General features: G+C 39.8%; 2 protein-coding genes across 11 annotated transcripts in view; both read left to right on the top strand.

The window, feature by feature from the left end:
• The window catches only part of CENPQ (centromere protein Q), a 177,161-nt gene that overhangs the window by 12,752 nt on the left and 140,190 nt on the right, over nt 1-24,219 (top strand). For 6 of the 10 annotated variants that reach the window (XR_014250475.1, XM_082411717.1, XM_082411714.1 and 3 more), the window contains one exon: nt 131-205. Coding sequence is in view for 9 of the 10 variants with exons in the window: in XM_082411717.1 (XP_082267843.1) it covers nt 131-205 (75 nt within the window). In the remaining variant the exon portion in view is untranslated. Of the gene's footprint in view, nt 1-130; nt 206-1,612; nt 2,611-13,531; nt 15,123-24,219 lie in introns of those variants that run through there. The other 4 variants (XM_082411711.1, XM_082411715.1, XM_082411712.1 and 1 more) reach the window with 2 other exon arrangements.
• LOC309637309 (uncharacterized protein C6orf141) lies at nt 22,479-23,822 on the top strand. The gene has a single exon (XM_082411728.1). The coding sequence runs from the start codon at nt 22,587-22,589 to the stop codon at nt 23,163-23,165; it is 579 nt and encodes a 192-aa protein (XP_082267854.1). The 5' UTR covers nt 22,479-22,586; the 3' UTR covers nt 23,166-23,822.

The following is a 24,219-nucleotide window of genomic DNA, read 5'->3' as shown; positions in this document are numbered from 1 at the left end:
GCTAGAATCTGGATATAATTTTTCATGATTAGATTCTACCCAGACAGCTTTTGAGTGTAATAAGAGAAGTCAGCCTTTTGAAATAATCTAGCTTTATGAAATAATCTGTAGCTTTCTTTTTCTACTTTAGATGTTTCAAATAGATAGTGAGGTACTCTCTCTTCCCGAACTTTCTCAGAAGAGTCTCAAAGCACCCATACTTCAGGTAAGTACCAATTTGCCATATTAACTGCATCACCAGTTACGAATTGTATATATGTAAAAACATTATATGCTATTCCTTTTTTTTTTTTTAAACAAAATCCATGATATAAACTGTAAGGCAAAATTATTTTTCTCATTTGACAGTATAACTTGAACATCTCATTCTTGTCAATAGCTGTATAGCATTCCATTGTATGGATGTGCCATGATGTAATAATTTGTGAAAATGATGGAAATATATAATTTTTGCTAGTACAGGTAATGCTAGGAACACCTTTGTGCATATATCTTTACACATTTGTGCAGTCATGGCTGTAGGGCGGGTTTCTGGAAGCAAATCCTGACGGCTGCTTTTATTTGTGCTTCTGATAATGGTGTGTGCAGCTTTTCCTAAGACAGTGCTGTGTCCACATTTGTGCAGTCATGGCTGTAGGACGGGTTTCTGGAAGCAGATCCTGACAGCTGCTTTTGTTTGTGCTTCTGATAATGGCGTGTGCAGCTTTTCCTAAGACAGTGCTGTGTCCACATTTGTGCAGTCATGGCTGTAGGACGGGTTTCTGGAAGCAGATCCTGACAGCTGCTTTTGTTTGTGCTTCTGATAATGGCGTGTGTAGCTTTTCCTAAGACAGTGCTGTGTCCACATTTGTGCAGTCATGGCTGTAGGAGGGGTTTCTGGAAGCAAATCCTGACAGCTGCTTTTGTTTGTGCTTCTGATAATGGCGCGTGCAACTTTTCCTAAGACAGTACTGTGTCCCATTTGGGCGTACACAGCACACTGCTAACTTACCTTTGCAAAGGACCCCCATAGGTATTATAGTGTAAGTGTTCACAGTGGTAGAAAGCCTTTACGTTTCCCCAGAAAGTAACAAAATTTTCCTGTCTCAAATCTACCTAGGGTGAGAGGAATGGGAATGGGCAGAGGGAAAACAGAATACCATAGATTTAAAAGCAGAATGGCAGTGAGTTGATGATAATTGAAGCTGAGTGAAGATTATATGAGGTTTATTATACCATTCTCTCTAAATAACATACATATAACATTTTTCATAATGAAAGATTAAAAACTAATTATATGGGTAAAGGTGGTCAAAAGGTACACACTTCCAGTTATTTATAAATAAGTCATGGGGATGTAATGGACAGAATGGTGACTAGAGTTAATACTGTATTGTATATTTGGAAGTTGCTAAGAGAGTACATCTAAAAGTTCTCATCACAAGGAAGAAAAAGTTTGTAACTGTGTTTGGTGATGGATGTTAACTAGACTTACTGTGGTGATCATTTTGCAGTGTATACAAATGTCAAATCCTTATGCCGTGTGCCTGAAGCTAATATAATGTTAATGTCAATTATATATCAAAAAAAAATAAAAATAAAATTTAAAAAAGAATTATTGTCATGCCCACAGAAAGAAATTTTGATGCTAATTCCAAACCAGAACGCTCTTCTGAAAGACTTAGATATTCTCCATAATTCACCCCAGATGAAGAACATGTTAACTTTCATTGAAGAAGTCTATAAAAGACTGGATGCCTCTTAAAGAGTTTATTGTTTTGTTTTGTTTGTAGATTGTTCCATATGAGTTTAATGTTTATGAATTTGTAGAAATGTTATTCTACGTGATATTGCCGGGGCTGAGGCTTCTTCAGGATTCTCCTAATATGCGCTTTAAAATTAACCTCTATAAATCTACCATTAACCTCTATACATCTAACGTAGGCCTTGAAAACTGTTTTTATCAATTCCCACATGTAGGAACTCACATTTATGTTGCTGTATTTCCAGTTATTTGCCTAAAACCGTAAAATGAGAACAGCCACAATCTGATGGTTTATAATGGCTGAATAGAGTTCATTTATTGGTTAGTGCAGAGGAAATATGATACTGTGACTTAACATACGTAAAGTGTTTATAGTGCCTAGCACATAAAAATGTAAGTGTTTGGTATCAGTATTGTTTTTTTGGCTGATGACTTGCATTTTCTGTCCGGTCATGTGGAACTCTAGAAGTCCCCAAATGCCTTTGCTCTTTTACATAACTCCCTAGACTTTTTGTGGCATAATTAAGATTTGCCAGGTGTCTTTAACTTTAGAGGTAGCATGAACATTTTATTTCTTTGGTTAGGTTAGTGAATAGATGTTGAATATTTATTTTCTACTCTCATCAGAGCATACCTTTATTTCATAAAATTGTTAAAAACGAACCCAAGTTCATTTATTCCCTTAAAATAAACACCAAACCAAAAAAAATATCCCTTTCTAAATCTTTTCTCATTGCGATAATAAGCATATACACGTGAAGAAATTATCACTTAAATATATTAAAAATCATTTTTAACCAACCACAGTATATTGTCTGGGTTGCTTTTATCTGTTTATAAAATAAAATAATTACTTTTCTGTCTAACCTAGAATGTTTTGTCAGTTAATTTAGAGGGTGCTATAATTCTGTTAATGCCCTCCGGGCTGAGACCACCAGGAAGACAGCTTCGGTTAAATAAGTTGGGTTTAGTGCTCACTGCAGTGAGGGAGACCACACGTCATGGGGAACCCTGGGCAGCTCAGCAAAAGGGTCAAAAAAAAGGTCTCAGGAAATAATGGTCAAAAAGGACATTAATGGATCTTAAGGGAAAGAAAGTCTTCGAGAAAGGAAACCTATAGTGCAACATTTAAAGAGAACATTACAGTATATACTTTGGACTGTCTGCTACATGCCAGGCAAAGCAACTAAAGGAAAAAGATTTCACAAAATGTCTTAAAACTTAAAAACCCTTGTGTTTTTCTTTTTTTTTTTTTAATTTTATTTATTTATTTATGTATGTATGTATGTATGTATGTATGTATGTATGTATGGCTGTGTTGGGTCTTTGTTTCTGTGCGAGGGCTTTCTCTAGTTGCGGCAAGTGAGGGCCACTCTTCATCGCGGTGCGCGGGCCTCTCACTATCACGGTCTCTCTTGTTGCGGAGCACAGGCTTCAGACGCGCAGGCTCAGTAGTTGTGGCTCACGGGCCTAGTCGCTCTGCGGCATGTGGGATCTTCCCAGACCAGGGCTCGAACCCGTGTCTCCTGCATTGGCGGGCAGATTCTCAACCACTGCGCCACCAGGGAAGCCCAACCCTTGTGTTTTTAGAGTGGCAAGTAGAGCCCCAAATCACTTTTATCATTAACCATGATGTTTATAATCGCTTTTGGTGGGGATGAAGGAGTTACATTAAGTCTGCTGTTTCTCTCAGAACATCTGTTTAACAGATGATTGAAAGTCAACAGGAATTTTGACTTACCATTGTTGCTGAGGGGTAGTTCTCTACCACACATAAACTGGTCATACTACCCACTTGTAGCTTTGAAAAGTACATGATCTAATTTTGAGAGATGTACAGTATCTTCTGGCAGGTAGCAGGCAACATACACAGTATTTTCTTCAAAGGTTGAATTGTGGTATACTCTTTGTGAAGAATTTAAGAGTTAATTACAGACCCAAATAAAATTGAAATTCAACTGCACAAGGTCCTAGTAATTCAGATGGTCATCTTATGTAGTATCCTCATCTGTCTAAATTCTCACATACACAGGCCATGCCAACTATCATACACCTTATCTCCGGTGACTGATAAGTGCCCATGCCAGAAACTTTAAATTCTAAAAGATAAATATTTTGGAATGGAGCCTATATGGTGTAAAAATGTAGCCTGTGATAAAGATAGAATATCAAATAAAATGTAGAGAAAATAAATTATTCAATAAATGGTCTTGAGAAAGCTAGCGAACCAACCGCACTGGGGATGTTGGTGGAGGGTGGTGGTAAATATTCCTACTTTATGACAGAATATATTCAAAATAAATAAAATTAAATAGAAAAATAGAAACTGAACAGAATTTATGAATAAATAACTGATGTCAGTGTAGATAAAGCCCAACAGACATACTTGTTTTGTAGTACTTCACTTTATTGCATTTCACAGATGCTGTGTTTTTTACGTATTGAAGGTTTGTGGCCACTCTGTTTTGAGCAAGTCTATTGATGCCATTTTTCCAACACCATTATTTTTTAATTAAGGTATATACATTTTTTAAGATATAATACTGTTGTACACTTAGTAGACTACAGTGTGACTGTAGTAGTAGTCATACACTAAACTTTCATATTCACTGTGAAGCCAAAAAATTGTTGCGAGATTTGCTTTATTGTGGTGGTCTGGAACTGAACCTGCAGTATCTCTGAGGTATGCCTGTATTATTCATATAAACAGAGACACACATGGTTTTGTCTCATATAAGTAGAGATAAAACCATAAAGAAAATAAATTAATAGATCATTACATAAAACTGAACTTTTTAAAATAAAAATTAAAAAACCAGGCCAAAGACACAGCACAGACTGAAAAATATCTATAGCATATATAAAACAAAAATAATATCTTTATTCATAAAGAGCTCTAAAATACCAGTAAAAAATAGATTAAATACCAATAGGAAAATGGGCAATTCTCAGAAGAAAATACATAAATGGCCAGTAAGTACTTGAAAGATTTTCAACCTTAAAATAATCATGTAAATGCAAATTAAAACAGCAAAACTTTTTCACCTATCAGATTGGAAAAGATTGAAAAAGGCTGAAAGGGAAAGTCGCTGAACATACATGAAAATGGGTCCCCAATAATGCTGCTGAAGGAAGGAGGGAAAATGGTGTAATTTGGGGGGGGGAAGGCAGCCTGTACAGATGTTACAGAAACACAGTTTACTGCTAGTCATTTAAAATCATTATTTTATATGGGTTCTACCATTCTCCAACTTTCAGTTGGGCATATGTTTAACAAACAGGTTTTGCTTAAATATGAGACACCTGCCCGGCAACCTAAAATTAAGGGATTTACTTTCTTTCATTTGGACAGAATTTCTTGGCATTCTCTATTTACCAGAAATAAATGTAGGTGCACCTGTCAGCATTAATATTTGAATCATTTAGGTTGGCTTAGTTTCCAAACATAAGTATCCTAAATCCTCTCAGGTTTCATTCATTGTCAAGAAATATTCAGCTTTAAGAAAGAGAGAGGAAAGAAGGAAAGCAAAAGCAGAGAGAAATTCAAATTTCCCATTTGTGCTTTATTCTGTCCAAAGTGACTGATACATTTTTCTGTTCTAACTAGTTTTCTCGTTAAGAGTTGCCACCCTTGAATGTATTTCTCACTACTTAACCACCACACAACCACTTTCTCTTGCCTTGGGTGTTTGTCTCCTCATTAAAGTGACAGCTGTTTATAACCATATCCAAAGACTGGTTATACTTGTTAAAATTGGACAAAGAGGAAGATGAAGGAGGGACGTTTTCCAAATACAATAAAACTACCATAGAGTACTTTTTTTACATGGACGTTTTTCCTTTTTTAACTAGTAGAAACAAATGTGCCCTAGCCAGTTTTAGCCATTTCCACCTCCAAGGAGGTCCTTAAAATTAAGGTAAGTTTTCAAATGGAACGACAGTGCAGTATAACAAAAATAACAATGGTTAAAATGGCTGATATTTATTGATATGTGCTATATGCCAGGCGCTATTCTAAGCCCATTACATGTATACATGCATTTATACCAATGTTTAATCCTAGTAACAACCCTATGGGGATTAAACTTCATAGCAATCACTGTTATTCCCATCCTGCATAATCAGAGACAAAGGAAGCTAAGTAACTTTGTTTTAAGATCACTCAAATAGTAAGTGGTGATAGAGCTAGGAAGTAAAAAAGATCAGGCTATTTGTCCTTTAGAGTTTTAGAGTTTCCCACAGTCTGTTTACTGTCCTATCCCTGAGATGTTGTTTTAAATTTTCCTCGATCCCCAGTCAGGCTTTTTAAAATCAGATTTATTTCTGCATAGGAAGTTAGACAGTTTGTCTGTTTTTTTTTTTTATTAATTTATTTTATTTTTATTTATTTTTGGCTGCGTTGGGTCTTTGTTGCTGCATGCGGGTTTTCTCTAGTTGCGGCGAGCGGGGGCTACTTTTTGTTGTGGTGCGCGGGCTTCTCATTGTGGTGGCTTCTCTTGTTGTGGAGCACGGGCTCTAGGCACAGGGGCTTCAGTAGTTGCAGCACGTGGGCTGCAGTAGTTGTGGCACGTGGGCTCAGTAGTTGTGGCTCGCGGGCTCTAGAGCGCAGGCTCAGTAGCTGTGGCGCATGGGCTTAGTTGCTCCGCGGCATGTGGGATCTTCCCGGACCAGGGCTCGAACCCGCATTGGCAGGTGGATTCTTATTCACTGTGCCACCAGGGAAGTCTGACAGTTTGTCTTTAACACCTACATCATTACCCAAATTTGGACACCTTATTTTGGATATCTGCCCTTCACATACAAGGTCATAGTCTCCACTGTCACTCCTGAAACACGTGTTAGTGTTTTGAAGTTTATTTTCAAGAATTAAATGAGAAAGCCTATTGAGCCCGTTATTGCTTGTATTTATTTATTCTTTCCCCCTGCTTAGTTGTTAGATGAGTGACCCAGTGCCAGAGTCCACGGAATGCCTGGAATGTGAGCTAACACTGCAGAACCGCTAATAAAAAGAAAATACCAACGTGTTCTTTATAAAGAAGGACATAGTGAGAATGACATTACCAGTCTTTTAAGTGGGGATGGTCTTAGGATACTGATAATTTCAAGAATGAAAGCAAATTTGGAAGCACAACCAGCCCCAGAGACTTGCAACTAAGTAATCCATCTCAGTTCTCAGAAATTGCACCAATTTCTATCTTTTCTTTCTTTCTTTTTTTTTTTTTTTAATCTTAATGTCATGGGTTTTTAAACCTTTTTCCAGACCTTTTAGGGAAAGGTCTGGAAGAGCTAGCATTTCTTGAGCCTCTACGTATGCCTAGAATATTAAGAAATTTGTATTTCTTTTTCTGGTCACGGATGCATAAAGATAGAAATTCTATCCTAAAACGTTTATTTTTACCAAGGAAACGATTAGGGGCCCAAGAATCTGGACTTGTTTAAGGCCCTCAGAGAGGGTGTCAGCAGTTTCAGGAGTTAATAAGATCAAGTCTGAGATCTGTTTTACAGAAAAATGAAATACTTACCTTCATCTATTCTGAGGACAATAACAAAGGGGCATAAAATTGGAAGGAAAGACTTAAATCTAATATAATGAGTGTTGTGTCTTATCAGAAATGAAACCCTAAAAGATGTTTATAAGTGGTGAGTGACTGATTCTAATTCATTGAAAATATTCTGGTATTTGCAAGGCACTATCTCGAGGATGATTTCTCAGTTTGAGTCGGTATAAAAAGAGAAGTAGTTGTTTGTGGTCCCGAGATACTGAGTTCATATTTCTTCTCATGTCATTTTCTTCGAGAATGAGTTCTTCCCCACGACTAACCTACCTGAGAGTTGCTGATGCTTATCTACTCAACCGGACTTGGTCTTGGGGTGGCAATGAACAGTGTCGTTGGTATATTGCCAACCTCCTCTCCTGCTTCCCGAGTGTGTGTCAATGATGACAAGGGGAACCCCGTGTCTTGGTCTGTCACAGACCAGTTTGCCACCATGTGCCGTGGCTACACCCTGCCAGAGCTTCGCAGGAAAGGTTACAGCCGGCTGGTGGCCCTCACGCTGGATTCCCCTCTCAGGGCAATGTCCTGGATGACAACGTGTTCTCCATTAGCCTCCTAAACAGCATCCAAGCCGAGTTCTTGCCTTGTCGATTCTATAGGCTTATCCTCACCCCTGCAGCTTTCTCTGGGCAAGTTCACCCCTAGCCCATTAGAACTCCAGGAATTTTCTTCCTTTTTCTGAACATAACACATGCTCCTTAGCTGTCAATGAGGGGAAAAATTAAAACTAGAATCAGGAGAACCTTAAATTTTTGAAAAGGACCAGAAGACAAGCAGGGTTAGGCTGGGAATGCCTAACTCTCCCTGTCTCAAGTTTCTACAGTAATGACTATAGGGGTCACAGACAGCTATGGCTAAAAACAAGATAATTATCCTCCTTTGCGATCCACTGTAGGAAGAAGGTTCTAAAGTCAGCGGGTCTTCGCAAAGGAGCAGAAATGACTGCATGAGAACAAGTGATTTAACATGGGAGCATGTGGCTACTGCTTCCTTATTGCTGCTTGGGCTTCTGCTCGGTTGTCCCACTACCGCGCCAGTTCCCTATGACCCCAAATAATGCTCCCCTGTGCCTGCCACTGCTGTTTCCCCAAACTCTTCCTACCACCTGTGACTCAAGTTCTCTGTAGAATATCCTGCTTTTTTCCCTTTAATTACTGTCTCTCCACTTCTGCCTAGGACTCTAGCCTATAGTTCTTCCCTGGGAATGTTTGAATGCAGTGGTTCTCACCTTTTAGTGCCCTTCAGAATCACCCGGAGGGCAGGTTGCAACACAGATGGCTGAGCCTCTCCCCACAGCCCCTGATTCAGTAAGTCCGAGGTCAGGCCTGAGAATTTGTACTGCTAACAAGTTTCCATTTCTCAGTTGCCTTGGATGGAGGAATGAAGATATGGGCATTTTAAAAGCTAGAAACAAACAAAAAAACAACAAAAACAAATAAATCAATAAAAATTTTTTTAAAAAAGCTCAAAACAGATGATGTCGGCATAGGACTGGACATTGCCTATCACCTATTCCAGCCCCCTTGTTTATAATCTGCTTTCTCATGGGAAACTAAGATGCATATGTAGGTGTGAATCTGGATATGCAAATGCACGTGTAAACATACATACACATATATTTACATTTATTTCATATTTCTGTATGCATATGTACATACTCAGAGAATTTTGATAAGATAAACTTTAATTCTCTCATTACATATGAAGATTTACGGGCCAAAGAAAATAAATGACTTCTTCGAGATCATATAGATAATCAGTGCTAGAGGCCTAGCCAGAACAGTGTTATTTTGATTTCAACCTATTTTTTTCTAAGTCACGTATCTTTTTCGTAAAGGAAATTTAAATGATTAAATTGATTAAATGATTAAAATCAATACTCTTATTAGTCTTTTATCCTTGTCAGAATTTTTGTTTTAATTTGGGTTCCAATTGATTGTGTATGCATATCTTTCAAGGACAATAAAGGAAGAGATAAACATCACAAGCTATTTTCTTCTATCTGCAATAAAAGCAGACACAAACACAATGGTTGGATTTATCTAGTCTGGATAAAGTTGACTTAGCCATATAGAAAATATTGGTTTCTTACCCCATGGAGGTCACAAAAATCCCAACTACAAAGATTAGAGGAAATCTAAATTTTAGGTATTTATTCTTAGAAAAGTAAACAAACTGGCTGAAGGAGAGCTTTGTTTTAATAAAAAAGTATGATTCCTTGGGAGTGACAATATGTTTAGGTCACCATGAGCCAGTTGTTACCTAGAGACTTATCCTTGGTGCCAGAGGGAAGAGGTCTAAGTAACTGGAGTCCATAAATCTCTCAGGAGAATGTGGTCTAGTTTCTGCCCCAGGGATTCTCATTATCTTTAGCATTGATAACTGAGGGTTACTCCCAGGTGGTACATGGCATCATTATTATAGCCCTGTGCCTTATTGTCTTACTAATAATAATGTGCCTACTGTTTACTTAACATTTAACTACATGCTGATAATTGTGCCAAATTTTTTTTTAAGACTTTATTCTTAGAGCCATTTTTGTTTGTTTGTTGTTTATTTTTATTTATGGCTGTGTTGGGTCTTCGTTTCTGTGCGAGGGCTTTCTCCAGTTGTGGCAAGCGGGGGCCACTCCTCATCGTGGTGCTCGGGCCTCTCACCACCGCGGCCTCTCCCGCTGTGGAGCGCAGGCTCCAGACGCGCAGGCTCAGCAGTTGTGGCTCACGGGCCCATTTGCTCCGCGGCATGCGGGATCTTCCCAGACCAGGGCTCGAACCCGTGTCCCCTGCATTGGCAGGCAGACTCTCAACCACTGCGCCACCAGGGAAGCCCTGTGCCAAATTTTATATATACTTTTGTGTACGTGTGTGTGTGTGTGTGTGTGTGTGTGTGTGTGTGTGTGTGTGTGTGATTTATCTTATTGTCGGAGTTCTGGCTCGGGGGTTTTATGAGGCATCAAAGGTTATGCAGATTTTAAGTCATGATCAGAGCCTGAGTTTGTCAGATTCTGAAGCCTGTACTTTGAATTATTATGCTAATTGGCCTCTCAGGCAGCTAGGAACTCTCTGAGGACCCAGTACAGGCAACATGCTCAACTCTCCAGAGACATGTACTTGTCGGCTCTGGGTGGATGCGAACTGGGTTTTGCAATTGTCTGTATTTAGTGAGGATGAATGTTCACTCTGCCTAAGACTCACTGAGGGGAAATACAGAGGAAGAATGGAGATTTCAGTCTGCTCAGACTTTGGGAGCAGGACAAGGCAGGGCAGTTTCGGAGGACATTTAGACATCCTCTAGAATAGAATCTCATTTAATAACACAAGTTTTGTTTCTACTCATTTTGCATTTTTCATCACGAATTTTTGTTGGGTGATTTAAATTTTGAGAAAAAAACATGAAAGAACTATAAATTAAATTTCTGTAAGTTGTCTGTGATAATACCTAAAGTTTTGTATCCATTTTCCCTAATCCCAGTAAGCACTAGGAACAGGGAAAAAATAAAACTGAAAGTAAAACACAGCCGATGGAATAGCACAGCACCTACTACAAAGATGATTTCTCCCTTCTAACCTGGGATGTTAGCATTAAAATCATTTTAGTTGGGGAAAACAAAAATAGTAAAAAAAAAATGCAGACGGAGGGATTGTTGTGTCAGTATAGGTAACATTAACAGCCTAATTCTCTTTCCCCAAGTTTCTATTCACCCATGTTTCTCAATCTCTGATAGAAATCTTGGCAACAGCTATAAAACCCAGTTGCCGACAGCCCTTTGCTTTTTCTGATCTTACTGTACCTGAGCAATGAGGTGAAAGAGAGAAAGAAGCCACTCCCAGCCTCTCCTCTTTTCTTTACCCCCTCCAACCTCAGCAGTGCTGGTGGCATGTGTGTTCCAGCCCTGTTCCAATTTTGTTCACTTCTTTTTAAATTATTTATTTATTATTTTTATTTATTTATTTGGCTGCGTCAGGTCTTCGTTGAGGCACAAGGGATCTTCGTTAAGGAGTGTGGGTTTTCTCTCTCTAGTTGTGGTGCGTGGGCTCTGTAGTTTGCAGGCACGTGGGCTCTCGTTGAGGGGTGCGGGGCTTAGTTGCCCCGTGGCATATGGGATCTTAGTTCCTTGACCAGGGATCAAACCCAAGTCCCCTGTATTGTAAGGCGGATTCTTTACCACTGGACCATCAGGGAAGTCCCTGTTCACTTCTTGAGTGAACTTTATTTTCTTGAGTGAACTTTTGTTCACTCCCCCTTATTCTGGCTCTTGTGATTTTAAAAATTACAAACAAAAATAGCGAACATCCGGGTATTCTTCTTCCTAATTGATGTGCGGCTTTCTCTCCCTCTAACAGATCTGTTTCCAAGGCAAAATATACTCTAGGTTTTAAACACTGTTAAAAGACATTGCTTATAATCCAGTAAGACTGTCAGACTTTAGTTAGTACCATGCAGTTACTGCAGTGAACACTAGATGTCAGATTTTAGTTCTAGATTATTTCCCAAAGCGAGCACTTGATATGTTTCTAGTTGTCCCATTAGAATTTTTGCTTTTTTTTTTTTTTTTTTTTTGGCTGCGCCGTGCAGCTTATGGTATCTTAGTTCCCGGACCAGGGATTGAACCCAGGCCCCAGCACTGAAAGTGCCGAGTCCTAACCACTGGACCACGAGGGAAGTCTCTCTGCTGCATTTTTGACTATTTCCTTTTATCAGATTCCTGAGACTAAGAACGTGGAAAATAAATATGCAAAAATAACAATACAAATTTCAGGAAAAGAAAATAGGTTAAAAGGGGAGATTAACCCCACAAACATTAAAACATACTACAAAACTTATATAAAGTGTAGTAATGGTACATGATTGTGCAGAACAAAGTCAGGGGAAGAAAAGGTCCAGAAATAACAAGTACACAGGAAAGTTTAAAGTAAGATCAAAGTGACATCTCAAGTCATTGGGGTAAAGATGGAATTTTAAATAAGTGGCAGTGAGACAAATGGATAGCAATCTGAAAAAAAGTAAAATTAAATTAAACTCATATTTCATACCTATACAAGAATAAACTCCAAATTGATCCAAGATATAAATAAATAAATAAATAAAGACTTTAAAAAGAAAAGTCATACAAATACTAGAAGAAAACATTGGTTGGTTCCTTTATAATCTGGGTATAAGGAAAGGCTTTCCAAATTCATAAGTAATAAAATTTAGAAAAATATTAAGTTTGATAAAATACATATGTATGTGTGCATGTGTGTAATTTCTCAGTGGCAAAAGATCTAGCGTCAAAATATAAATTACACACTAGGAGAAACTATTTGCAATTTATATCACAAATAGAGAACTATTTTCTGTAAAATATAAAGAGCCCTTAACACTGAGAGGAGAAAAAAAAAATATACTCAAATCCAATAGAAAAATGGGCAAGAGACATGGTTAGTTCACAGAAAAACAAAATGACCCTTAAACATATGAAAAGATGCTTAACTTCACTCAAAAAAAAGTGTGATTAAACTGTCATGCAATACTTTTAAAAAATATTGAGAACCCAAGTTTGAAGCTGTAGAAAATAGGCATACTCATATACTGGTAGTGGGAGTAGGAAAGTTACAACTCCAGTGAGGGGAATTCAGTACCAGAGTCTAATACAATACATATGCATTTACACAAGCAATTCAACTTCCAGAAATTTACCCTGAGGATTCCTCCACAAATATAAAACCAGTGTTTGCACTGGGTTATTCACTCCCATATTATGTGTAATATCAAACTTTTAGAAACAACCTAAATTTCCATCCTTCAAAGTCCAGGTGAATGAATTACGACACATCTACACAATGAAGCACTTATAGCAACAAGGAAGTTCTCTGTGATGTAATTTGAGGTAATTTCCATGATACGTTTTTAAGTGGAAAAAAAAGCTACATGTACAAGAGTATGTAAGAAAGAATGAGAAAATTAATGTATATCAAATAGATCTCTGCTAACTTTTCTTACTTTTGCAAACAGAAACACAGGAAGATTAAACGAGAAACTATTTTTTAAGTGACTTATTAGTAGTGGAGTTAGGGATGGGAATAAGACTTCCCCGAATATGTACCTTTTATATTGTTTTGACTTTTGAACAGTGTAGGAACCTGGGATTAAATATAACATCTATTCTTTGGCTCTGTTGACTGAAAAGGGCTACAAGTAACAACACTCAATGATCATCCCTGATAGTCAGATCTTCGTAAATACCTTTCAGGGAAAATAGAACTCTTGGAGAAAAGGCTGAAGAACAGGAAAAGGAAAGAAGAAAAGGAAAGAACACCTTGGGCAAGAAAGTAAGGAAATGCTCAAGACTAAATGTGGTCATGTTGGGAATTCCCTGGCAGTCCAGTGCTTAGGACTCCACGCTTTCACTGCCAAGGACCCGGGTTCAATTAAAAAAAAAAAAAATTGGTCATGTCAAAAGAAAACAGAACTGGTACAACGAACTTCCTACTTGGCAAATTTGATACCATATATAACAGCATCGAAAATAACAATAATGCAGTGGATTATAACATGAATTTTTTTAAAAAATCCTTGAATCCACAATGATATGAAAACGAGGTGGTCTGGCAAACAAAAGCTCTTCTTTACAGAAGAATACCTACTAAGGAATGTAGAAGGAATGACAAATTAGAAAGTTGACATTTTGCAATCTCCAATTTAAGAATTAACTCAAGCAAGAATTATTATTAAATAATATTAAATAAAATTTATTTAATATTATTACTACTTACAAATTGTAAAGGGTAAAATGGACCTGTATAATGGAGATGACCGGTGGTCACCATCTTTACCAAGTGGTCAAACTTAGCATGAGCCACAGTGGAAGAACCCAACATTGTGTGCCTTCTGATACAGTGCAGTGAGAAGTGCAATATATCACCATGTAGATTTCTGGCCAAAACTGCGTAACCTGAATCTAATCATAAGGGAAGAATCAGAATAATCCAAATTGTGGATGGAACATTCTATCAGATAATTGGCCTGAACTCTTCAAAAAAGTTAATATCAAGGGTGGGAAGAAAAGATGTGAGTGCTTCATTCTAGATTTTAGGAGACTAAGAAACTGAATCACCTGCGACTCATGAACCTTTATTGAATTCTGGATCAGAGGAACAAACTCTAAAACACACATTTTGTAGACCATTGGGAAAAATTTATTATGATACATTAAACAATACTATCGAATTAATGCTAATTTTCTTAAGTACGATATTGGTAATGTGGTGGCATTTATTTTGTTAAGATGCATGCTGAAGTATTTAGCAGTAAAGTATGATATCTGTAACTTAATTTCAAATAATTCCTAGTAAAGGAATGTCTATATAGTGTGTGTGTGTGTAAAGACAGAGAGAGATCAAATATGATAAAATATCAGTGAATCCAGGTGAACAACAGCTGTTTATTACACTCTTCTTTTAAATATTTTTACGTTTGAATCAAAATAAAACTAATGGTAGAAAGTGGCAGATTTTTACAGGCAGCTTATTAACCTATGTATAAATGACAAACACAGGTCACCACAAATTTCATGTAAAATATTGTATTTAAAGTATTATTTTATTCTCAGTTTTCCTTGACTCAAGAGTTCTTCTTTCCCTTTTCATTGGAAACTCCGTGACTAATAATTACTGATAAATGTTGAATTTGTGATGTTTAACTCTACTCAAAAACCTTAGACCCAGAGCCATAGGAGACAATTTAGGTGAGCAATAGATGATGGAAACCTGAGAGGAGGGAAGAAAGAAGAAGCAGAGCTCCAAAGAAAAACACTGAAAGATAAACACAGTAGAAATAGAAAATTAATTAATTCAGCAATGGTATCAGGCACTGGTCTAGGTACTGGAGATACAACAGTGATAGTTACATTGCGGTGAACAAAATTTTTAAAAATCCCTGCCTTCATTCATTCTAGAGGAAATGGCATCTACTATGTGGCAGGCACTGTTCTAGAGGCTTTAAATATATTAAATCATTTGCTCCCAACAACAACCCTATGGGATTGGTACTGTTCTTACCCCCAGTTTTCAGATGGGTAAACTAAGGTAAGAAAAAGGTTAAGTAGGCCGCCTAAAGTCGTTCAGCTAATATATGGCAAAGGTAGATATTAAATCCAGGGGGTTTGGCTCCATCACTCACGCTCTCTAATTCTGCACTATATCACAATAGAAAGAAAGGAAGGAACTGCATAAAAGACCAGAAAAAAAAAAAAAAAGGAGGAGAAAGTGCAGAGAAGAGGCAAAAGAGACACAAAGCATGGTCAGAGGAAAGGAGGAAAGGGTACCTATCAGGAGTATTAAACTGAAGGAGGGCTAAATTCCATGCCTTTCTTAATGAATTTATGGCTTTGAAAATAACATAAGATTGTCCTCAGTAAAAGAGTTGAGAAAGAAGGGGGAGTAGAGATAAGCAGTGGGGTTACTAATGATCAGTTTAACCTACTACACCATTCTGTCTAAGCCTTGCCCTGGAGGGATGAATTATGAAGTATGAGTAAGAGGTAACGAGAGATTATTACTAACAGTTTCTTTGAGTTCCTAGACATTCCAGGTCAACTCGTTTGCAGACTTGTTAAATGAGAGACTCAGTATTTTCCAGCCACTCTTTGCTTGTTGATAAAACGTAGCAAATTATAACAGCTAGATATTTGGGGAATGAAATCTCTCTAGATGTAAAACATCACTGAGGATTTCTACAGTTGTTATACCCCATACCTGATCACATGCACATTGGTTAATAAAATAACGTAATGGGAAGAAAAATTGCCTTGCCCCATTAAAAATGTTTTATTATAAACTAATCAAGATTGGGTATATTAAGATCATGACCTTTATTTTACTAACCTGAGTGATTATTTTATATGAAGTATTTCATAAGTATTAATTCACCCATATTGAGTCAAAGATTGAATTATCTCTGGAATAGTAGTATGGGCTGCTGTTGAACAAGTCAAATTTTGTTTATGCTGAAGATGAATGTAGGATAAAGAACACTGGTTCTTTATTATCATCATAAAATGCCAACTCAATTACTAATGACAAAATTTCCTGTTTAATAAGTTGTTTACTCATACTCAATGAAAGAGCCTGGTCTTAAATCCTAATCTCTGACAGGAGACGATGATGATGAATATACTTTAAAATGTTGGATAATGCAGGCAGCTGACAATGAATTATAGTTTAAAAATCCCCTTTATGCAGCTACTATTCAGAGTGCTGCATGCATCATCTCTTGCAGCTGACTGGCACACCTAGCATTCTTTGTCCTTTCAAAGTGCCTGGCCGACATCTTTTAAGGGTCGCCAACTCTCTGTGGAGTGAAAAGGCAATGTGCTTAAATGCTTCATTCAAAAAATATCATACATATATAGCAAGTTAGTCTCAGGGCCACATGTTAGGTAAACTAAGCCTCTTTTTATTTCTCCCAGGAACACACCCTTTGGTAATACAAAATTTAAAACAAAGACTCCTTTTTAAAAAATTTGCCTCAGTTTCCATTTTATCTCAGGCCACTGGGCTAAGCTGCTTGATATCCCCAGAACTGCCACATTCCCTCTCTTCCTCTTTTTTCTCCAATTTATAGCTAGTAACATTAGCTCCTCTATTCTAAGATTATGGGTCTGGTGCTTATTGTCTAGCTCCAGCCCTTGACTTGTGCATCTTTCCCTAAGGATTTCATTAAAAAGTGTGGTTTGGGTTCCCAGTTCTAAAAAACAATAATGAACTTAAAAAAAATAAATTTAAAATATTTTGCAAGTTTCATAGTTTCAAAGTGTTACCAGAAGAATTGTTTCATTTGACCTCCACAAAAACCCTGGGAAGCACACAGGACAGGTATTATTTATACCTTGCAGATAAGAACATAGATTTGGAGGCATTGGGAGACTTGCCCAAGATAACACGGCCCATCAAAGTCACCTGACTCAGTCCAGTGTAGATTTTCTTTGCAGGGTCTGAGTTCTTCAGGTCCCGAGAACCTTAGTTGTCAAAGGAAATATGATTAGAATCTCTTCTAAAAGGCTCGTAGTTTTCAAGGTCTATCCATAATCAGGCTGGATTTTATTTATACACAATAACCTCACCCTAGTCTCAGACTTGCACTTTGTATTCATTTAGGTGGCTTGTTTGTTTCTTTTTTCATTTATTCATTAAACTATAAACAGTGATAGGCTGGGGTAGGATTATGAAGATATTTTATGTCATGCCTAAGGGTCTGACTTTATTTTTGTAGCTGTGGGGATTGGAGAGGTAGGGACAGAGAGGAAATACACACATACACACACATCAACACTCGGTTAAATATTAGATATGTGGGGTGGGTCTAGCCGCTGAGGGAAAGGGAAGACAGTAGAATTGGTAGTCAAGCTAATCCTTGGGATAAGGAACACTTGAAAGAGGGGACTGATTTAAGAGAATACATAATGAGTTCAGTTTTAGGTATTTTAGGTTTAGAGTGTGTTGACTGAAAAAAGAAAAGTACAACATAAAAGTTGAGAGTTATGTTTTATTCGGCGGACATTCTTAGGACTTCAAGCGTGGGAGACAGCATCTCAAATAACACTGAGAGACTGCTCCGAAGAGGACGGGGGGTGAGAGGGAGGAAGCCAGGATATATAGGAGTTTTTGCAACAAAACCAGGTAGTTGAAATATCAACAGATTATTGTTAATAAAAGAAAATCGGGTATCTCAAGTTAAGTTTAGCGCTTCTCTATGTTTGGGAAGATACAGGAGTCTGGGCTTACTGAAATCATCCCTGTGCTATGCACCCCAGCTATCTGGGTCCAGTTAGCTATCTGGGGCAGTTATCCTATGCTTTCTCATTCTGAGTTTCCTTAGGCGCACCGTCGGGGGCGACTGCTGGGGCTGATGGCTAGATGGGCTTGAAGTGGGCAGCCCCTTTGCCTCCATCCTGAGTTCCCTCAGGGCCCACAGTCTGGACAGCTGTAATGTAATGGCTTGATGGCTGCAACATCCTTTGTTTACTAATATGGCAGGCAACATTTTAGTTCTCAAGTGACATTCAAAAGAGGTGTCCAATAGAAAATTGAACAGAAACATTTTTCAGGTTTAACTCAGGTTAGACTGTGGTAGGAAGCAACCCTCAAATTTCATTGTTTTACTATAACAAAAGTTTGTTTCTTGCTTAGAATATGTATCAGCTGCTGTAACTTTGTTGGATTCCAGTCAGCTGTGTCCCATGTACTGTCTTCATTCCCAGATCACAGCAAAGATGGTAGCTCTGATTGGGGCCTGCCCAGGGCCAACCTTGCAATGACTCTTCCTTCTTGCTCAGATGCATCCAACGTCACACCTGTTTAAGCTGAAGCAAGTCACATGGCCAAAGTCAACATCAGTGGGGTAGAGAAGTGTATGAGAATAAGGAGCATTGCAAGTCATGTGGTACACAAGCCTGGAAGTATGATCTTCTTTCAGGATGAGGAAATAAATAATTTGAGACAATAATACAATCTACCACAAGTCTGGAAATAAGCATCATGGTCTATAATAGAGATATAAATTGGAGAATCATCAGAGTACAGGTTGCAGTTGAAGCCATGGGATGGATAAAATCATGGAGAGTGTTTTAGACGTGAGAGAAGAGAAATGTCAAGGACAAAACTATTCTCTACACGTGCCTCCATATTCACCATTGCACCATTGCTCATAATGTGGCCTTATCCAGAATACCCTATCTGTCACTCCCATATCCACACTCTGTTTATAATAGTTAGTGTGATAGACATTAGTGCAATTTAAAAAAAATTCTTAACAACACCCTGACTTCTTTTTTGGAATGTTACCTTTCCCTATCATACAGTTTTATTAGGTGGTAAGTCCAGCTGTTTGCTTTTCCATTACAGAAGCCAAGGGGATCCCCCAAAGGCTTCTTTGACTGTACCTTTTCTTTTACTGTCCTGTATTGTAAAGGGGTAAGCAGGTTGCATAAACTGAGCCAGCTGGATACTTCTGAGTGGAATTTGACGCCTGAGTAAGTGCCACAGGGACAAGTGAGAGAGTTGGAGTACATTCTGCCCAGCGGAGAAATCTGTTCCTGTTGTACCAACTCCTTATTCCCTCGGCAACAGCTTTGATTTCTACCTGTTTTAAAGTCTGGTATTCCCACTTTCCCAACAAATCTGTCAGCTCCTAATATCCTTATGACAAAGCCTCCTTTCCTTAAATTAGAGTTGGTAGTAGGCAATTCAGAGGGGAAGTAAATGGGTTCACTTTATCAGCACCCTTTATCAGGCTTTTATGCACTGTGAGATATTAAAGCATAGCAGACACCACTATCCTGAAGGCAAGCTGTCTATTTCTTTGTTTTATGTTCTTTTTAGACTTTATCTCTTTGAAGTTTAATTTATTTGGCATTTACTCTTAACATTCTTTTATGCATTAATACACAACTTCTTGACATCTAGAAATGCAGGTGCTTTATGGTGGATGAGTCAGGCTCACTCCTCAGCAAATAGGTTTTCCCCATTCCCCATGCCTACTCTAATCCCTCACCCAACCCCCACTGGCATGAAAATTTGAAAGCAATAAATCTTGTGGTTTACATTATACTTCCCTCAGAATACAGGCACCTTCATTGGAATTCTCCCAATATTCCTGCAAGGAAGGAAAACACAGTGTTCTTATTGCCACATGAAAGCAGCAAAAAACGGCCTAGAGTTTACCTATGGTCTAGAGTATTATCTTTGGTAATGTTTCTTATAATGTTGTCCATGCACCACTAGCATCAGAATTGCTGAGGGTCTTGCTAAAAATCCACATTCTAAGCCCTCCCCGAAACCTATAAGAGCAGAATCCTTGAGAGTAGTTTAGGGCATTAGCCTGCAGTTGATTTTCATGTGCGTTAAAGTTAGCTTATTATCTCCTACGTTTGAACAGAGGATTTGATGTATGTAACTGATGTAAAGAATGAAAATTCCAACAGGACAAGCAATTCAGCTTCTTTCCTCCATCACCTAGAACAGTAGCTGACATTTAGCACACACTCAGTGATTCCTGGTTAAGTAAATGAAGAGAAAAGAACATGAAGTCATAGGTTTAAAAATAGGAAGGTCATTTAAAATGGGACCAAACATTTAAACTTGTGAGAATCCTGGCTCCACTGTTTATTGGTATTTGATCTTAACCTCCCTGTTCTTCAGAGTTCTCAAGGAGACTATAGAGCTACTTCCTTAGTTTGTTGTGAAGAATAAATGAGTTTGGACTTCCCTGGTGGCGCAGTGGTTAAGAATCCGCCTGCCAATGCAGGGGACACAGGTTCGAGCCCTGGTCGGGGAAGATCCCACATGCCTCGGAGCAACTAAGCCCGTGTGCCACAACTATTGAGCCTGCGCTCTAGAGCCCGAGAGCCACAACTACTGAAGCCCGCATGCCTAGAGCCTGTGCTCCACAACAAGAGAAGCCACTGCAATGAGAAGCCCTCGCACCGCAACAAAGAGTAGTCCCCACTCACCGCAGCTAAAGAAAGCTCGCGCGCAGCAACGAAGACCCAACGCAGCCAAAAAGAAATAAAGAAATTTATTTTTAAAAAAAAGAATAAATGAGTTTAAATATATAGAATGCTTAGAGCAATTCTTGCCTAATACACTCGAAAAATTTAGTTAATTGTAATTTAGCAGTAACTGGCCCAAGGTCAGGCATCCAGTCAGCCAGGTATGACCCAGGTTTTCTCACCCCTTGTACACTTTTTTTTTTTTTTTAGTGACTTGTCAGACATCAGAAGGTCCTCTCTTTCCAAAATATCTTTCACCATACTACTTGGTCCTTCAAAGTACGGGCAGAAATTTCCACCATTGCAGTCATTTTTTTCTAAAGTAGACAGGAAAAGTGAACACTTTCTAATAAAGCAAGGACCTGTAACCGAGGACAAACTGGAAATCACAAACTAAGCTCCCTTTTTTCTGTTAGCTAGCTTTCCGCATTACCCTCAGGCAAAGTTAAGTGTGTCAGAGGGCCTGGCAACGAGAGATTCTGAAAGCCTACCCAGAGATCCATATATATATATTTTTTTAACTTCTGGGGTTAAAGAGGGGTGTGTGTGTGTGTGTGTAGGGGAGGGGGTGAGGGAGGTAGGGGAGTAGTGAAAGGGGAAATTTTAAAACCGAACACAAAATTTTAAATCCTTAAGTTTTTTTTTTTTTTTAATAAATTTATTTATTTATTGGCTGCGTTGGGTCTTCGTTGCTCCGCGTGGGCTTTCTCTAGTTGCGGGAGCAGGGGCTACTCTTCGTTGCGGTGCACGGGCTTCTCATTGTCGTGGCTTCTCGTTGTGGAGCACGGGCTCTAGGCGTGCAAGCTTCAGTAGTTGTGGCACGTGGGCTCAGTAGTTGTGGCTCGTGGGCTCTAGAGTGCAGGCTCAGTAGTTGTGGCACACGGGCTTAGTTGCTCCGCGGCATGTGGGATCTTCCTGGGCCAGGGCTCGAACCCGTGTCCCCTGCACTGGCAGGCAAATTCTTAACCACTGTGCCATCAGGGAAGCCCTCCTTAAGTTCTTGTAGCGGTTTGGTTTTGTTTATTTCCGTTTGATCAAAGGCACTAATGCCCCTTTGGACAAGCATGGCCAAAACCAAAATGAAGACCGGTGTGACCATTGTCTTACTGATTCCCGCATTCCAACGAAGAACAACAAACAATACACAGGCGTTTTCCCAAAGGACTCAACTTTCCCAATCAGATGCTTTTGATCTACATTCGATAATCTTGGTAGGTTGGTGAGGGTGGATTCGGAGTGGACACGGAAACTTTTATCCGAAGAACTTGATTAAATCAGACTTTCTTTCTTTTTTTTTTAAACTTCCTTGTTCCTTCACTCCAAGGAGAGTCCTTGGAAAGAAGGCATACACTGTGTTGGGCATTTCGTGGGGCAGTGCGGGTGTGTGTGCAGTGCAAGGGTGTCTCCTGTTGTTTAGAGACAAACGGTGGTGGGCTGGAAACTAGGATAGAACTGAGAAGAGAAAGGGGAGAGACTCAGAAATGAGACCACGGCCGCAGGTCTAGGATCGCAGGTAAGAAGAGGAGGGGCGATCGTGGGGTTGCGGGGGAAGTGAGGTTTTTCGCCTTTAAAAGGCCCGAAAGCCGCGAGAGAGGGAGGGAGGTGCGAGGTGCGGACTGGAGGGAGCGGGGACAGTCCCAGGCCCGGGAGGCGGGGCGCGAGGAGGCCACGCCCACGGTCGACTGGCTGTCGCGCGCTTTCCAGAGCTCGGCTGGCGTTCGCTGCCGTTCGCTGCGAGAACCGGCGGAACACCCACCGGATGAATGGCCCTCCTCCCGGGATGGGGGCCCCGGGTCCCCGCGGGGCTCCGAATCTCGCGGCCTCGCCCCACAGCGTGCGGCGCGCCCGGCCGTTTGTGCGCGAGGCGGGGCGCGGGGCTCCCCTGGCCCTGGGCGCGCCGAACCCCTCGGCGGCGGGGGCGAGCAGCAGCCGGGGCGGCGCCCCCGAGCACCGCGAGGCCGGAGAGAATGTGCACTGTGACTCCTGGGTCCGAGAGAAAGTGCTCTTTCTTCTGCACCCGGAGAGGTGGTTGGGGACTCAGGGGGACTCCGCACGGGAAGAAGTGGCCGATGAGGAGGACCTTTTCAAAGCGGGCGGACAGGGCCGGGAGCCCGACTGCCCTTCGCCTCTCTTTCCACGGGAAAAGCGAATTTCTGGCAGCCGTGCAGACGCTCCCTCCCGAGCTCCGGGGGACCCACCCAAACCCCTCCTCGTGCGGGTCGTGGATTATGAGGTGACACAAGAAGTCCTGCAGGTCGCGTGGGCGAAGGGCTGCATGACCACGCTGACCGAGGAGCGCTCCATGACCGCGGTCACTTTCCCCGCCAACACGGAGTGAGACCGGTTGCGGGGCGCCGGGACCCCTGGAGAACCCCGAGCTCTCGGCACAGAGAGAGAGAGAGACCCCCGTGTCCACGCCGCGGAGGGACAGTTTCACGGTCCCTCAGGACCTGACTCCCCGAGGAGATTCAGTGGGGAAGAGGAGCCCGAGGAACGTTCAAGAGTTGGTGAAGGAGCGCTCATCCTTAAGAAAAGAAAATGCTCTTCCGGAAACTCCAGCCTGAAATTAACCGACAGCAAGAACCTTTTAAGAGGCTTCAGGGAGGCACACGGCACCCAGTGCAGACTGAAGAACTGTAAACAACACGATACCTCCTTTATACCGTGGCTTAAATACTCTGACGGTCTGGGAACCTTAGAAGAGGGGAGGAAAGGTATTTTCAAACTGGCAGAACGTGGGGATTTTGAAATAAGAAAATCTGTTGTTAATTTTTATTTTGAGATAACTCTCAGTTGGTCACTTTTTTGCCTCCCTGCCCTCCCCTTCTCTTTAAGACCTGAAAGCAGAAGTGAAGTTTGAAGTCTGCTCTCTGCAAAAGGGTGGGGGTGGGAATATATGTGGAGAGAGGCTTGTTTTGAAACTGAAAAAGAAAGTAAAAAATGGGAAAATAAAATGTAAAACAAAACAGCCAGTAAACAAAATCTTCTTTTGTTACTGTCTTCTGGTGTGCACATCTTTTTTCTTTCTTTCTTTCTTTTTTTAAAATTTTTTAATTACCTTTAAGTGTTAAGAAAAGAGAGGAGCTAGGAAAAGAAGGGGAGGAAACGGAAGACTGAATTTTGAAGGTGAAATGCTATTTCAAAGGGCTTTACCCCAAGTATCTAATTTAGTTCAGTAAAAAATGCTATTAATATGAAATTTTTAGTTATCTTAATGTTTGAAACACTGCAGATAAATCTGCTCCAAAGGTAGATAGAAATACATAGTTTGCCATAAAATGACTGTATATCTTATTCTTATTCGAAGTTTCTTACTAATAAGATTTGTAGTCGAGACTGGATTGAAAAAAAATCTCTCCTGATACAGTTGAAAAAAAAATTTCTTCTGATGC

The sequence above is a fragment of the Balaenoptera physalus genome (genome assembly GCF_965194825.1).
Source record: "Balaenoptera physalus genome assembly, chromosome: 11".
Taxonomy (NCBI): domain Eukaryota; kingdom Metazoa; phylum Chordata; class Mammalia; order Artiodactyla; family Balaenopteridae; genus Balaenoptera; species Balaenoptera physalus.
This window is presented reverse-complemented; position numbering and strand designations above follow the sequence as displayed.